The following is a 16,432-nucleotide window of genomic DNA, read 5'->3' on the forward strand; positions in this document are numbered from 1 at the left end:
CTGAAAATCATGTGTTTATGCAATTTCCCCCATGATTAAGTTCGCCAGTGTTCACACTTCTGAGGGCATAGCACACACCAGAGACTTGAAGTTTGAAATATTTATCCTTTACTTTGTTAAATGTTGTAAACCAATTTCTATATATAACTGAATAAATAATAACCCAATACAACCCCTCATTCAGTTTTTATTTTTCTTATGGTCATATGTGAAAAATCCCGAAAATTCTTATTTAATTAATTTAATTGAGTTTTAAATTAATTGTTGGAAATTAGCATTTTATCGAATTATGTAGAGAAATTATAAAATGTTAAGTTATTGGGCCATGTGGTGGAATTAGTAAGGTGGGGGTGTAATTGTGAAGGAGCCCATTTCTAATTTTGTATTTTTCAGAAAATAAGGAAAACAAGAGGAGAAAGAAATTAGAACGTGAAAACAAGAAGTTCTGTGAAGAGGGAGAGCTGAAGAACGTGAAGGAGAACCAAAGAGGAAGAAGACCCATTCAAGAATTTGGCTAAGGTAAGGGGGACTTATCTGATTAGCATCTATTATCGGGTTAGGGGTTGATAATACTGAATAGATGTAGAATTCGGGTCGATTGAGTCATATGATAGATTTAGGAATTGAGTCAAATTGTATGATGTTTGATCCCCTATGTTTGAATCCATGATGTTTGTGTTGTTATGGTCTCAATTGATGTGTAATTGGTGTATTATGATGTGTATTTCGTGTTGTATGCGCATTCCATTTCCTTAAGTTCGTACTCGTATGAATTGAGTGAGTTTGGAATGTGTAGAATGTTGTTTTCTGCGATTGGGGGTTTCTGAAAATCGCCAATTCGCGCCGTGTCCCAGGGTTGGCGCCGCGAACTGCTTGGCAGAAAGCCAGGAAGTTTTGGTTCACTCAGTTCGCGCCGCGAACACATGTTTGCGCCGCGAAGTGCTTGGCAGAGAGCCAAGGAGTTTTGAGACGCTCAGTTCGCGCCGCGAACCTATGTTGGCGCCGCATGCTGTTAGTGACAAACCATTTTTGAAAAGTTTAAAGATGCATAACTTTTGAACCGTTGATCCGTTTGGTGTGTCGTTTCGAGCTAAACGAACCTTATAAAATAATCTATTCGATGATTAATGATGTGATTGTGATTGAATGATATATATATATATATATATATATATATATATATATATATATATATATATATATATATATATATATATATATATATATATATATATATATATATATATATATATATACATACATATATATATATATATATATATATATATAAACATGCTTGATGATGATGATGATGATGAGGATTATGATGAAATGAGTATTTGATGATGTTACTCATTAGACTTGACGATGGTATAAGTATGTTCACGTATGTTTGCATTCATTCATATTCATTGATGATGCTGTATCCATGATGATGTGTTGGATCAGTAAAGGGCATGATTCCCATTGTGTGGAATCGTGCTGGCAGGGCCGTATCTTGATGATGTTGGATCGGTCATGAGTTATCCCCATTTGATGATGTTGGTACCACATGCATAGTGTCAGTTCATACATATGCATACTTTTATAACATGATTGGATGTATTCCAGTGTTATAACTATTAATGATGTAATGATGTGTTAGTTGATTGTTTTGTGATGATAAAACTTGTCTGAACGTCTGCTTATGAAACAATTGGGTGAACGATGCAGCTATAATGTGTTATTGCTTTATAGCCTTATAACATTTGTTAATTATGATGAGACTCACCCTTACATGTTGTCATTTTCAGATTGAGGATAGCGCTTGTTCGATTCAGTGAAGATTAGCTCATGAGTCAGTTATTTTAGTTAGTGTCAGGTGTCATGCTCTGATATTTTTAACACTGGGGACGCGATGTTTAGAGTTTATGGTTTATAACTCTGATTATGTTTTGATGTTTTGAAGGATAAGTTTTATAGATGTTAAACTTAATCCGTATGATTTGATTCCGCTGTGTTAACATAAAATGTTTTTAATTGATGATGAATGCCTCAGTGAATGCATGACATAACTGAACGATGTTTAATTAATCTTTGAATAGTGGCACCCTTATTTTCATGTACTCTGAATAAACTTATTAATTGTCGCGGGGTTTAGAAAGGGTGTTACAATATGCATATATCTTCAAAGAGTTTCAATTTGCTGTTTATCACTGAATCCATGAAGTTTCACCCAAGCATGTCAATCAAAATTAGTTTGTTAATCAAAAAGGATTTTTACATAATTATTAAGACAGCTATTTAAGAACAATAATAAGAGTGTATTGTACCCAGAGAAGAAAAAAAAAAGAACAATAAGAGTGTAATGCACAATGACCAGGGGCTAATGATTGATAAAAATAAGATACACGGTGACAGAATCACTTGGTCTTTGATGAAGACAATGCACCCTTTTTCTTTTTCTTGGGGTTTTTTGAGTATTTTTGGGTACTACTGCATTCTGGGCAAAACCAATCTTCCTCAGGAACAGCTGTGAGCGGAGGATTGCAGCAATCAATATGGGTACCCATTCCACATCCAACAGATCCACTTTCATCACCACAAATCAGCATGACATCTCCTCTTTCCCTGGAGCCACATACTTGGCAAGCTACATCATCATCATCATCATCATTGCAATCCTTAGGAGGAATGACCTCTTCAATTATCTCTTCTGCCTTATTTTGAAGTTTTGCAAGTGACCTATCCGCCCAGGCTTCAGTGTCATACCGTACATGTCTCTCAAGGGGGGATCCAGGCTTGCAGACATACTCAACCAAGTAGTCTGCTACAACACAAGGTATTTCATGTTTTAAGAACTCTTGGACCCACAAATCAACCTGTGGAATGCCAGGGCTAACGATGGCATAGTCGACCCCACTATCAAGGAAGCGAGTATAAGGAGGAGATGTTGCCAATATTGTTCCATCTCCAGCTTTGACTGCACGCTTCAGAGTATCCTGTGAAACAATTAAGTTGATGAGAAACATGTGTCAAACTCATCAATACTTGTATTTGAAAGACAAACTGCATCATATTATGATTACTAGTTGTAAAGCTTATACACATAACCGTATGAAGGTGAAAAGAACATACAACATAAATCAAGGAAAACATACCAAAGGTGGAACAAAACAAGCGCCATAAACAACTATGCGCATCCCATAGAAGGCACCATGTCCTGTTCTTTCTTTCACCAGCCGCCACTTTCTTGGAGCCTCCATATTGATGGCACCATCGCCAGTGAGTCCATTGTTGTGCCACTCATAAGGCTCCTCTGGCATGAATTTTCCTGCCTGGCTACTGGCAGTTAAGAAATCCGTTTTAAGAACCCACCTGCATTCCACCCGATACTAGTTAGACTATTTATATGCATGCATCAATGTTTGAACACTGTCAGTAACAAGGGGAAGGTTATACAGACTTAATTTTTTAACATGCCTGCTTTTCCTTACCTTCCTGATGCAGTAGCAGCAAAAAACTTCTCTGTCCTCCTTATAGGTTCTGGGGCAATGAAGTGCGTTGCCTGATATGACCACTGATGAGAATCACGGCAAAGCCTTCCTTTCAAACGCTTGATTACTTGCTGAAATTCCTTTCTTTGTAGGCGATGGCCACATAATATGAAACGTGTGTCTTCAGTTTTTACTCTTGCATTAAATTCTGATATAGATGGACTGTGCTTCATTTTCTTAGACTTTATACTCGTCGGCTTAACACTAGATTTAATAGTTCGCTTTACAACACTTCTTTCCTCCAGTAAATCATGTTCTCCGACATTTGGTCTATTCTCCTTCTCCTCTTCAACAAAATTCTCTGGTTTATTTCTTGGTGCATTTGAGTTCTCACTTATATCAGAAGGTACAGACATTTCTTTCATGATATTTATTTTTGCCTCATCCTTTGTCTCATTAGGAATCATGTCCCCAGATACTGCCTTTACAGATTTCGCTATTTTCTTGGCAGCTGTGGTCTTCTTGGTTTTACTAGCAGGGCGTTTCATATCAGAAGGTACAGACATTTCTTTCAGGATTTTCATCTCTGCCTCATCCCTTGTCTCATTAGGAATCATCTCCGCAGATGCTACCTCAACAGTTTCCGCTATTTTCTTTGCAGCTGTGGGCTTTTTGGTTTTACTAGGAGGGCGTTTTATATCAGAAGATACAGACATGTCTTTCAGGATTTTCATCTCTGCCTCATCCCTTATTTCATTAGGAATCATCTCTGTAGATGCTACCTCAACAGTGTCCGCTATTTTCTTTGCAGCTGTGAGCTTCTTGGTTTTACTAGTAGGACGCTTTATTGCTTGATGCTTTACTTTTAACTTGGAGGTTGAGTCTAACAGTGAAGGTGATTTTTGTTTTTCAGTTTCATTTGTGAATTTTTTAGGAGACGCGGCTTCTTCACATTTTTTATCAGGTTCAGCTGCTTCAAACTTCTCTTCAAGATGAGGCAGGATTTTTATCTCTGCCCCATCCCTTGTCTCATTAGGAATCATCTCCCCAGATACTGGCTCTACAGCTTTCGCTATTTTCTTTGCAGCTGTGGGCTTCTTGGTTTTACTAGCAGGACGCTTCATCGCTTGATGCTTTACTTTTAACTTTGAGGAAGGGTCTAACAGTGAAGGTGGTTTCTGTTTTTCAGTTTCATTTGTGAACTTTTTAGGAGGCATTGCTTCTTCACTTTTTTTTTCAGGTTCAACTGCTTCTAACTTCTCTTCTGTTGAGGTGTCATGTTTTTTTGAAAGATGAACCAATTCTTCATCAGGAGCCATTCCCATCTCAGATTCACATTTGTCATCTGGAGCCTCTGTTTCGTCATCCAAAATATCAGTTCTGCCACCAGCATCTTCTGCATATTCACTAACCGCTTTTTGCTCCGTCAATTTGTTTACATCAAGGACTGGGGGTGATGCTTGACCAGCACCAGAAGTTTCTATTTCTTTGCTTCCACTGCTAGAACTTACACCTTCATCTTGCTGCATAGTTTTATTCAAGCAAACTGAACTCTTCAGTTTAGCAGTAGCACCTTTTCTGGGTCTAGAACCGAGAGTTCTCTTGACAGATGATTTCTTGTGGGGTGACTTTCTAACCAGCTTATCGCTTTCTTCATTGCTTAAATCCCAATCATCGAGACTAGCAAACCCTTCATTCTTTGACTTCTTTCCTGGTGATGAAAAATCAAGATTTGTAGTGATATTATGTTCCTCTGCTTTGTTATCACCTTGTCCCATTTCAAAACCCTTTATATCAGGCTCACCAGTTTTAGACTTACTTAAGCTCTGAACAGCCTTTTGGGCTGAATTCAGACATGCATTATTACATTGAGCCGGCTCTGCATTTCCTGAGATAGGCTTATTAATTGCCACTGAGTTGGAGGCAGAAGCTGCAGATTTAGCAATCAAGCAAGTGTTTGAGTTATTTGTACCATCTTTGTCAACAGAGAGAAAGCCATCAGACGTAGGCGGTTCATCAACCACAGAAGGGACTTTTAATCCTCGAGATTTACCATTTTTTAGCGGTGTCCTTTCAATAGACAATTTTGCATTACCAGCAACCTTTCTTGATTTTAATTTGGAAGAAGCAGCAGCTTCATTTGTTCTCTTTTGAGGCAATAAATTATTTCCATTACCCTCTTGAATAACAGGAGATTCTTTCCCAGAACCTTCAACACAAGCAGACTTGATTCTATCACGTGTCTTTTCTACCTTGGTGGAAGGGGTTTCAAGGTTGTTGCCTTCTATACCTTCATATTCTTCTGATACCTTTGAAAAGGTAAACCCCTTTTGATTCTTCCTAGAATAACTCGCAGATCCAAGCTTTTCATCTGAATGTGCAAGTCCATCAGCATTTGTAGAAGTTGATCTTGTGTGACTTAATTTCTTGGTCTCCAAAGTGCCATCTTGCAGATTAGGTTGCTGGGCAGATGAACTTGTGTTTCCAGTGATGCCTAGATCCTGGAAGCCATGTGCCTTTGGAAAAACAGTATTTTTAGAGTCAATGGTATTAACATAAGATTCAGGTAGCTTACATGATGTAGAACGCCAAGAAACATCGGGAAACTGACAGCTTACCTTAAGGTCACCAATATTATTCAAGTCTGCATCTTGATCAGAATTGTTCTTATTTCTTGTAGTAGTTAAAGGATCTTCACCAATATTGACGTTTGGTAAGACCTGTGGACCAGTAGAATCTGGGATAGCATTTGATGCCTCCTCTCTTAAAGTTTTGGACAATCCAGGAGTCACAGTTGTACCAAATTTTGAACCAGGGGGGCTTTTGCTTATATTCCTTCCCCCTAATTGCCCCAGCTTGGAATCTTCAGCCTCATCCTCAGAATCCTTAGCCTCTTCCACCACTATCTCCAATTCAAAACCACTGATTGAGAATGAAATAAAGTTGAGTTATTATTTGAAAATGGATAACATGGAAAAGCTCAGGGAAATAAACATGTAAACGATTATGACATCTTAAGAATGAAAGATTGCATTGGATCTTAAAGCTTTTAAACAATAATATAACAAGTATTTTCAATTACATATTGTATGCCTATTAAAGTAATTCATCTAATTGCCTTGAAATCAATCAGTTGGAAGTTGGGAAGTTGAAATCCCAAAGAATACAATACAGGGTAGGCACAAGTTGCGTGATGCATCAAGATATTATGATGCATCATGATATTATGGTGTTGGTCAAAGCAACAGCTAAGTATTATCCCACTAAGTGGGGTCCGCTACATGGATCAAGTTATGTCATAATGTTCTATCAAATACTAGGTTTCTATCTAGTTCCTTAATCTCAAGATCTTTCTTAATAGTTCTCTAAATATTATTTGAGGTCTTCTTCTACCTCTAGTTGTTTGACTTCTCTACATTTGATCTACTCTCCTTAACTAACACTACAAGTCTTCTCTCTATCTAAACCACCTAAATTTATTTTCCACTATCTTTTCTAATGTAGGTGCTACCTTGACACTCTCTCTAATATTATCATTTCTAATCTAATCTCATCTAGTCTTACCACACATCCAACGCAACATCCTTATCTACACTTATTTTATTCTTCTGTTGCCACTAAATAGCCTAACATGCTGCCATATTATATTCCTATATTCCACACGATAAGCTAAAATATCTTGTCATAAGATCAATCATCACAATCATTATCAAGTTGGCCAATAATAACAGAAAAAATCGTCAGCAATCCTCAAATACAAGAGTGTCCCCGATAAATATGCAAGCAGAGAAAAATATTCCCCCTCATCAACCTTCATGAATGTTAGTACGTTAGAGGTGAAATACAACAGTTACATTGCCTGCTACAACGTGATAAAAACATATCCCAAATGATAATTAACTTTTATTTAGACTATGGTACAATGCCTAACCTCTTGTTATATTTGTCTTCAGGAAGAAGCACCCAATCCTTCAAGCTTAAGAAATAAACAGCGAGTTAGACTTGGAAAACAAAGAAAAATGTAATCATTTGAACCTATCACTTGTAAGAGCTTAAATACATGAGATTTCATCTATATCCATAATCCATGTAAAGTGATAAACCTCGTAATTCCAAGTGAAGCAAGGGATAAGGCATACATACCAATCTTCCAGCCAACGATGATTAACTAGCTTTATTGTGCCCATTCTCTTTGCAAGCTCATACTTTTCCCCTAGATGCCAAAGTCAAAAAAAATGTTTTGAAATTTAAAGTCAAATTTCAAAAAGGAATTTAAAAGAAAGGAGGAATGAAATAATATTCCTACACATCAATGATGAATAAAGTACCAATTTTGTCTCTGAAATTACACCACATCTCTTATTTTGTCTGTCAAGTTAATGAAAATTGTTCAGTAGTCACTAACACTTTGTCACATCTGTTATGTTAGTCCCTATCATTTTGTGACATTTATCAAAATATAGGAGCAAGAACTAAAGATACAAATCTGACAAAATGTTGGGACTACTAACTACTAATTATTTTCATTTACTTTGTGTAAATTCAGAGATAGAATGGGTGGTTTACGTCATCAATAATCTATAAGTGAAAGCAATTAATTGATCAAAAGTAGTATAGGTATGCTCTTGATTGCAAATACCAAGAACAGATATAAAACACACCTTCAAATTTGTAGCATACAAGATGAGTAACCCTGTTTGCCACCAACGGCTTAGAAAACCGTGCACCCATCAAGCCAACCATAGTCTGAAGACAAAAAATATGGTGAAGTCAAGAACTGTTACATAACAATATGCATAAGCTCTTCAGCAAATTAAAAATGACAAAGTATAACAGATGCTCGCCATAATGTCTTCCCGATCCTGGCGTAGATAACCAGTCAAGCATACAAATAAATCTTTTGCACCAGGAATTCCATTCAAGTCTTTAGGCGGTCTGTACATAACCTAGTAAATGGAAAACACAATTAAGTCAATTAGAAGGTGACATTTCAACTAATACTGATGATGACAGATACAGAAATTCATGAATTACAACAGTAGCGAAAGAAAGAAGAAACAAACCGAGGTAACATCAACAGGCATTCCAATATCAGCACTGTGCTCAACCCACAACGCCGTAACCAGCGTCTTTCCGTTATCTCTTGCAGCAACACACACGGGATCATCCTACACACACAAACAGTTCACTTCCTTGAATCCAAATTAAGCAAAAACAAACAAATGAAAAGAAATAGATAATCAAACTCACATAAACAAGGTTATCAACAATAACATGAGTACAATTCCCACTGTTCCTCCCCGCATCAATTCCACCGCCATTCACAAGTTTGAACCGTATCTACACAACAAAAAACAGCAATTTATCAAATTAAATAAAAAAGAACGTTCTAGATCGAAAATGAAAAATTGAAAAGAGGGAAAACAAAAACCTTGCTTTCAGTGAGAGGGTCGAAACCAAAGAGGGAGAAATGAACACCGCGAAAGACTCGCGGTGAGTGACTGGTTTCGAGCATTTGAGAAGAAATTGAAGCGAAGTTGCAGATTTGGTGCAGATGACAGAGAGAGGCAAATTTGCCCTTTTTTTTATTTTTGAAAGCAAAAACTTCTCCTAGAAGACTTGGGATATGGTAATAGTTCAGTTTAGCGGCGAAGGGTTTTTAATTTATTTTCGTTTTTTTTTTATTTATATTATTCGGCTTTAAAAAATGCGAGGGAATGTTTATCTCATTCGTCTTTTTGATTTTAGTGGCGGGAGGATGAAATCTAAAAGCTGCATGGACTCGGGCCCGTATTAATTCCAGTTGGGCCGGTCATTCTAGATTTTTTTGGACAATTTTTTTTTTAGAATTTCTTAATACACCCTTATAGAGGTGAAATAAATCTTTGAAAATTCAATAATGTCAATTCATCTTGAAACGCATTCTAAATCAATTTTTAAGGTGTTTCGAAAATGTATTTCCAAAAACATTCCTTCATTTAAAAAAAAAACAACAAGGATTATTTCGGATATGCATATCTGAAAATCCCCTATTTTCGTTAAAAAATGGTGAATTTGAAGGTTAATATCTGAAACATGCCCTGGTGGCAGGATAAGAATTATTAGGTTCAAATTGCTCCAAATCTTCTATAAATAGGGTCTCCAAATCATTTCTTTAACATCACACACCACGAACAAAGATGAGTCAAACATATCTTCATCTTGCTTTTGTCTACTTCAGTGGTGAGATGATGCCATTTTAATTTAGGTTCTCCGAGAACACGTCTCTCATCGAGCTGATTGCCATACTAAATTCTCTCTTGCAATAACCAGAAAATCGAAAGGTGGTCAAGCTCGAATATCGTTCGCTCTCACTTGACATTAAAAGAAAGATAAAGTTCACACAGTTTGTACTGAAGACGGATGACGATTTAAAGTCGATGTGAAGCTTAAATTTTGCTCTACCAAGGGTATGATTTGAAGTCAATGTGAAGGTTCAAAGATCTGAAGAAAATGTTATTAAAACGTTGCAACGTCCTCAGCTACTCGTTTATAATAATATGTAATCTTAAATTTCTGTTTCATTATCTATGTTAAGTTGATTTGGTTTTAAGTTTTTGTTTCTTTTTGGTAATCAATGTTTATTTCGAATATGTGTCTGAAAGCTATCATTTTGTGCCTTCGGATTGGCATCTCCGAACCTATTCAATAAAAAACTAAAATATGGTGAGTTCGGATATGCATATCCGAATTAAAGGGGTATTACGGGAATTTCGCCAAGGTCCCCTAAGAACTCATAAGGGTGTATTTAAAATTTGTCTTTCTTTTTTCACTATGTTACTTTCTCTCAGGCCTCTGGTGAAATGTCAAAAATATCTTATATTTTTGGAGATGTATTTTCGAACGCACCATTTGTTCATTTTACTTAAATTAAATTCGAAGATGCATATGTGAAGGTGTCTTAGGGTCAGTTAGCAGATACATCTCCAAATTAACCCTTTTTTTAATTCAAGTATTTGTTCGGAGATTCATCTCCTAACAAGGTAAATGTATTTAAATCTCGCGCCAGGCCCTCCCTCTTATCCTTCTTCATTTTCAAAAACTTTTTCTTCCCATTAGAGCCTGTGAACAACATTGTTCAAGTAAAATTTATCTTACCCATCCCAACTCACTCTACCTACTACATTCAACATTTTGCATCATCATTAACACTTTTTTTTAGTAAGTTTCTCATTTAACGTACTTTGAGTTTTGAGTAATGTATTATTAGGTAAAATAGGTTACTTTTAATGCATTATGTAGTATTAGCATTCGAAATGAGTAATGTGCAGGAGATGTTTATATGATTTGGATTATTTTTGAGTGGTTATGGCCAATGTGGGAGATGTTTCTGCAATTGAAATAAAAACTAAAGCTTTTTTCGGAGATGCATCTCCAAAATGTGTCCTTTGTGGTATTTTTTTATGTTTTTTCAAGGAGAATGGCTGTAAATAACAGTAGAATGAGTCTCGATTGTGAAACCCCCTAACCACGTTTGCTCGTCGCGAGAGGGCTCTTCAGCATGAGCAGGCCAGAGATACGGGGGAGTCGTCCATGTGGCTCACGAAGGGAAAGCGTCGGCTTCTAATAGCCGACTATCACAAGGGTCATTATCTCAGGCTCGTGTACACCAAGAGGGTGAGGCTCTGGTTGCACATGATGATTGTAACATCCCAATTTTATTAGCTATTCTATTAATTAACTTATTTGGTGTTTTTAATAATTATTTGTTTTAAGTAATTATTAGGTGGTATAGTGATTATTTGAATATTTAATTATATGTGTAATTGTGCTATTTGGGTTAATAGAGTTATTAATGAGATAATATGTTATTGGGCCTAATTGGTAGAAGTATGATAATGAGTGAGATTTGTGGGTTAAGCCCAACTAACTTAAGGGAAAATAGTAAGAAAATTAGGTTTTTAGAATCATAATTTTATTTTGGGGAAAAAAGGAAGAAAAGAGAAGGGTGAAAGAGAGAAAAGAATTATGTAGAAACTTGAAGAGGAAGGAGTTTTGAATCAAGTAAGGGGGAGAATCCTCATTATCTTGTTCATAGACTTATGCAATGTGTAGTACTATGATATGTGTTCATCTCTCTATTTCATAATTTTCAAAATGTTAGGGTTGAGTATAAATCCATGTAATCTAACGCTTGAACATTTTTTGGTATAAATTGTTGGTAGTATGTGCTAAATACTAGTTGTTTGTACCATAAATCGTTGTATGCAAGTGGTTTATAGGGGTGGAAGTACCCATTTGGCAGAACTGATTGCTCTGCAGTTTTTCTGCAAAATCGCGAGTCCGCTAAGCGAACTTGGCCTGCTAAGCGAGATTTTGGAAACCAAACTTTCTATTTATAGTTTTAGCTAGCGCGCTGGGAGTCCGCTAAGTGAACCCTGTTATGCAGAATTTTCTGAAACTTCTAAATATCATAACTTTTGATTTGTAACTCCATTTTATGTGTCATTCGAAGCGTTAGGAAGATAATTTGATATTCTATATGTTATGATAGGATATGTTATCACTTGATGAATTAATTATGATGTTATTGTGTAAACACCATGTAATTATCGTTATGTGTGCTATGAGTTGGTAAACGATGAATGACACTTGTGGTATGATATGTGGTATGATATTCATGATGATTGTGATTGAATATATGTTAGTTGTTGTACATTGTTATGATTGTTAGTTGACATGTGTGTTGTGTACAATTGGTGGATAATTCATTGTGTGAATTATTGTGGTATGCGGTATGTTAAGATTGTATGATAATCTTAATTGCATAGGTTTGGTGATAATTGTACATGCATGCATGGTTGACTTTGAAACATAGGCGGTGAAACTTTGGGTTCACAATGATTGACTTTGAAACATAAGCGGTGAAACTTTGGATTCACAATGGGTGGCTTTGAAACATAGGTGGTGAAACTTTGGATTCACAATGGGTGACTTTGAAACATAGGCGGTGAAACATAGGCGGTATAACATACAAGATTATACATAACTGCCTACCCACTAATCAGTCCCATTTACATACAGGACTCTGCATAATCACCACATAAACTACCCACGCCGCCTTTCTCTTCTCTAAACACCTCATCTTTATCTTTCTTCCTATTTTTTCAAGCATATACTCTCCATATTTTAGGAACACCGAGTGGACTACTAACCACGCTATCATTTATATATTTGTCTCGCTAATTCCATCAATTATAAATTATTAACATTTTTTATTTTGGTAAAAACATAAATATTTTTATATTTTATTGAATATATTTTGTTCGAATTTATTTTGTAATATTTATTTTATAAAAGGATTGTTTTTTAAAGGATGTTTGTAAACTTTCTATTAACAAAACATTTTTTATTTTTACAATTTTTAAAACATCTCTTTAACCATATCAAATCTTTTTCTTACACAATATATCAATTTTTTTTATTGTAGTAACTAAACAATAATAGATGATATAAATTCATTTAAAACTTTAAATTTAATTTTCAAATAAAATACATAGTTTGAAATTTGAGATAGAAAAATTAATTGTGGTAGTTAGTTAGGTGTAGAATGTTCTAGAAACACAGTAATTCAATCAATACAATGAACTGGTTAGACGGTTTTGGTAGATAGAAAGCGTTAATAAACAATAACAAAGCATATTATACTTTGCTCCTTCTCCATCCTTTCAATCATCTCATCAGCCCTTTGTCAGAACCACCATAACCGCCGCAATCAATGGGTAGAGCCGCCCTCATAACAACGGCGGTAGTCTTCTTAGCCGTCGGCGTAATTTTCTCTCCGGAAACATTCGGATCGAAATCAACCGCTCTTTCCACTTACCTCAAACTAGCTCACCTCCTCGGTTTCTCCATCGCTTTCGGCGCTGCTCTATGGGTAACCTTCATCGGCGGGATCATCATGTTCAAGTACGCACTTTTTAATTTGACCTATCAATTTCTCCTAATTGTAATTATATGTTGATTCTGTCTGTGATTAGTGCTAATTTGTTGTTGAATTTGTTGGTTTAGGAATTTGCCTAGGCATCAATTTGGTAATCTTCAGAGCAAGATGTTTCCGGCTTATTTCTCGATGGTTGGTGTTTGTATCTCCGTCGCAGTGGCTTCCTTTGGATACCTTCACCCATGGAAAAGTTCATCTACTAGTGAGAAATATCAACTTGGATTCTTGCTTTCAGCTCTTGCTTTCAATCTTACTAATTTGTTCGTCTTTACACCAATGACAATTGAGGTATTTTTTTTGTCCTCTTTTAATTTCTCTTTGAAAAATTCTGTTATTGGTTGTTTTTTATCATATTTGTTATTACAATTGTTATAATATGTCACTCGAATATTCATGTAATTTAGGGTTAGTTAGGTTAAACAGATCAAATAAGATTTTGCTCATCTTACGATAGTGTTTATATATAATTTAGAATTAGGATATGTTTAAATATTGTTAAACAAACGGAGCGGAACGGAGCTGAGTGGAATGAACTAAAGATGTAGTTTCATTGTATGGGTATTTCACGACAGAATAGAGCAATTTTGTTATTTTGCCCAAATTGGAGGTGCAAAAAATGATGAAAAGGGATGAAATGCATTACATCCGGTTCCCGCTCCATTCCATTTTTTTTAATTAACCCAAACAATAGAACATAAGTTTATACCATCCCATTCCATTTCATTCCATCAATCCAAACGTAACCTTAGTCTTCCGAAATCCAACTCCCGAACAAATCCTAAAAATCTACAACCTTGAGTGGTTGAGATCTCTTATAAGCATGAACTCTTTTCTTGAATTTCTCAGTTTGATTTTAGTTTGCCTAATTCAATCAGTTTGCCAAATATGTCTGGTGAAACATTATGCAAAAAAAGCTTAATATTTGCCAGAATAGTGAAAAAGCTTGCTCATATCGCATAATTTTAAATGAAGACAATGTTTAAAAGTAGTTTTTCCTTAAACCTCGGTAAATTTCACGATGTGTATAACTTTTTAATCTCTTCTCTCTACTCCCACATTTTCTCTTCTTCCATCATTTCCTGTTCTAATAGTAACTACCAAATTTTCTCCCTTGTTCTTTCTCTTTGGTACTTTTCTTTTTCTTATCGTTGTCTATCATTAATAGCAGCACTGATGCAACAACAGTACTTTTCCTCTTCAATATGGAATTTGACTTTTTGGTTGAGTTCATTAGCCAAGCCATGTTTGGCTTCAAATGTTGGTCGACACCGAAGTAATAAAGCTGCTATTTTGTTTGTCATTGAGAAAGTTTCATTTACCATTTTTTCCTATATCTGTTATACTTTGCTTTAGCACTCATAACATTTTTGGTTATTACACATTTATAAGTACTTTTGATTAGTATCATCCAAATAAATTTCACTTTATCAAATATATTTGAAAAAAATGAACTAACGTATAAATCAAGTTACAACAAACTTAGTTTTAGCCAATTTTATATTTACAAAATGAGGTTTAATTCAACACAAGTTCGCCAGCATTTGTCAATTTCCCCCCTGCAAGCTGTAATCATATTCAGGTTATTTCATGACAACATTTTATGTTGTCAAACTACCATTAGTCGCTCAATGCTCGTTTTTCTTGTTTATAAATAATGCAACCATTTTGTTGGTCTGATACAGATGATGAAACAAAGGCATAAAGTGGAGAGAGAGAATAAGATTGGAGATGAAGTTGGGTGGTCAAAAAATGTTGAAGTTGCAAAGAAAAACCCAAAGCTTGCAGCGATGAATAAGAAGTTTGGTATGATTCATGGATTATCTTCCCTTGCCAATATCTTGGCATTTGGAAGCCTTGCAATACACTCTTGGTACTTGGCAGGTAAACTTGATCTCTGATTCAGTTTGTGCCTCCCTTTCTAGTAGAAGAGAAACTTGTCCACACAATGCAATTTGTGGAATGTATTAGCAAAACATTACACAGTATTGGTTTACCAAGAGTATCTTGTGTCTCGCTGTGAAAACCTAATGTATTGCCTTAATTCACATGAATAAAATAATTAGTCAGTGTGCCTTTCTGCAGTTGAAGGTAACTTACATTATGGTATAAATTATATAAAGCACCAATTTGCGATTTCTCAGTGTGCCACTCTGGTTTTCTTTTGTTTGGATCACACTTTCATAAAATTACTATTTAGGTGCTTGTCCTACTGTTCTCTAATTAAAAATCTAACTCGAGGAATAAATGGCGACTGACAAGTTTGTCATGTAGGAGCATTTTCCTCCTTAAATGGTCTAAAACAGTGATTACAATCGCAGTTAAGTTGGAAACACAGAAACTGTCAACTTGCCTTTCATCGGTTCAGCTATTCTTGTTTTGAAGCACTCTCTCCTTTTAGCATTCAAAACAGTGTAGCTAGAACACATTCTTTCATACATCACTTGTTTTTCCAATACTACTCTGTTACCCCTTTGTTGTACGGGAAGATGATATTGACCACATTCCCGAAAGGGCATTTATTAGAGCGGAAGTATTAGTCCTATGAAGGTGAAACCTATGAAGATGGAGAGAGTGCCGACCGAGTTTAAATCCATAAATAAGAATAATACCGACAACCTTGAGGTTTAATTTGTTGATCTCTTAGATTCATAGTCCATGTTCTCTGAAAAGGAGGTGATCGCATCGAAATTTGGTGATCACAGAATGCAGCACTGGAGATGACCATCGTAGACACAATTGTGTTCGTCTGTACCAGCTAGGTGCTAGCACCCCATCAGAAACTACCCTTGAGACAATTCGCAACAGTCTCTGAATTCAAACAAACCTTTATTCCCCGAAAATCTCGAGCTTCAGCGCCATTCATAAGCTTTTAAAACACCCCAAGTTCTGTGAGACAATTCAAATATTTTTGTTTAATTCCAATCAAACACCACAATCGACCTGCTTTGGCACACATGAATTAATTGTGTTTAAA

At 35.7% G+C, this 16,432-nt stretch overlaps 2 protein-coding genes across 2 annotated transcripts; one reads left to right on the plus strand and one right to left on the minus strand.

Moving 5' to 3' along the window:
• Positions 1-2,224: 2,224 nt before the first annotated feature.
• On the minus strand, positions 2,225-9,117 carry LOC131629176 (BRCT domain-containing protein At4g02110-like). Its single transcript, XM_058899970.1, has 11 exons — positions 8,908-9,117; positions 8,727-8,816; positions 8,540-8,644; positions 8,321-8,422; positions 8,138-8,222; positions 7,620-7,689; positions 7,408-7,452; positions 6,095-6,398; positions 3,477-5,992; positions 3,141-3,357; positions 2,225-2,981 (listed from the first exon to the last, which is right to left on the minus strand). The coding sequence occupies exons 1-11, from the start codon at positions 8,989-8,991 to the stop codon at positions 2,403-2,405; spliced, it is 4,197 nt and encodes a 1,398-aa protein (XP_058755953.1). The 5' UTR covers positions 8,992-9,117; the 3' UTR covers positions 2,225-2,402.
• Positions 9,118-13,115: 3,998 nt separating this feature from the next.
• LOC131629178 (uncharacterized) lies at positions 13,116-15,591 on the plus strand. The gene is made up of 3 exons (XM_058899971.1): positions 13,116-13,424; positions 13,527-13,746; positions 15,141-15,591. Exons 1-3 carry the CDS (start codon positions 13,234-13,236, stop codon positions 15,354-15,356), a joined length of 627 nt encoding a protein of 208 aa, XP_058755954.1. The 5' UTR covers positions 13,116-13,233; the 3' UTR covers positions 15,357-15,591.
• The last annotated feature ends 841 nt before the right edge of the window (positions 15,592-16,432 follow it).

The sequence above is a fragment of the Vicia villosa genome, unplaced genomic scaffold (genome assembly GCF_029867415.1).
Source record: "Vicia villosa cultivar HV-30 ecotype Madison, WI unplaced genomic scaffold, Vvil1.0 ctg.000534F_1_1, whole genome shotgun sequence".
Lineage (NCBI taxonomy): Eukaryota > Viridiplantae > Streptophyta > Magnoliopsida > Fabales > Fabaceae > Vicia > Vicia villosa.

What these genes read in the sequence shown, in the direction of transcription:
- LOC131629178 (XM_058899971.1), top strand. Translation starts at nt 13,234, where the DNA reads ATGGGTAGAGCCGCCCTCATAACAACGGCGGTAGTCTTCTTAGCCGTC. An exon ending in GGCGGGATCATCATGTTCAA is followed by an intron (nt 13,425 to 13,526) that starts GTACGCACTTTT and finishes TTGTTGGTTTAG; the next exon opens with GAATTTGCCTAGGCATCAAT. An exon ending in TTACACCAATGACAATTGAG is followed by an intron (nt 13,747 to 15,140) that starts GTATTTTTTTTG and finishes GGTCTGATACAG; the next exon opens with ATGATGAAACAAAGGCATAA.
- LOC131629176 (XM_058899970.1), bottom strand. Translation starts at nt 8,991, where the DNA reads ATGCTCGAAACCAGTCACTCACCGCGAGTCTTTCGCGGTGTTCATTTC. An exon ending in TGTATGCTACAAATTTGAAG is followed by an intron (nt 7,690 to 8,137) that starts GTGTGTTTTATA and finishes TTTGGCATCTAG; the next exon opens with GGGAAAAGTATGAGCTTGCA. An exon ending in CTTGTTTTGTTCCACCTTTG is followed by an intron (nt 2,982 to 3,140) that starts GTATGTTTTCCT and finishes ATTGTTTCACAG; the next exon opens with GATACTCTGAAGCGTGCAGT.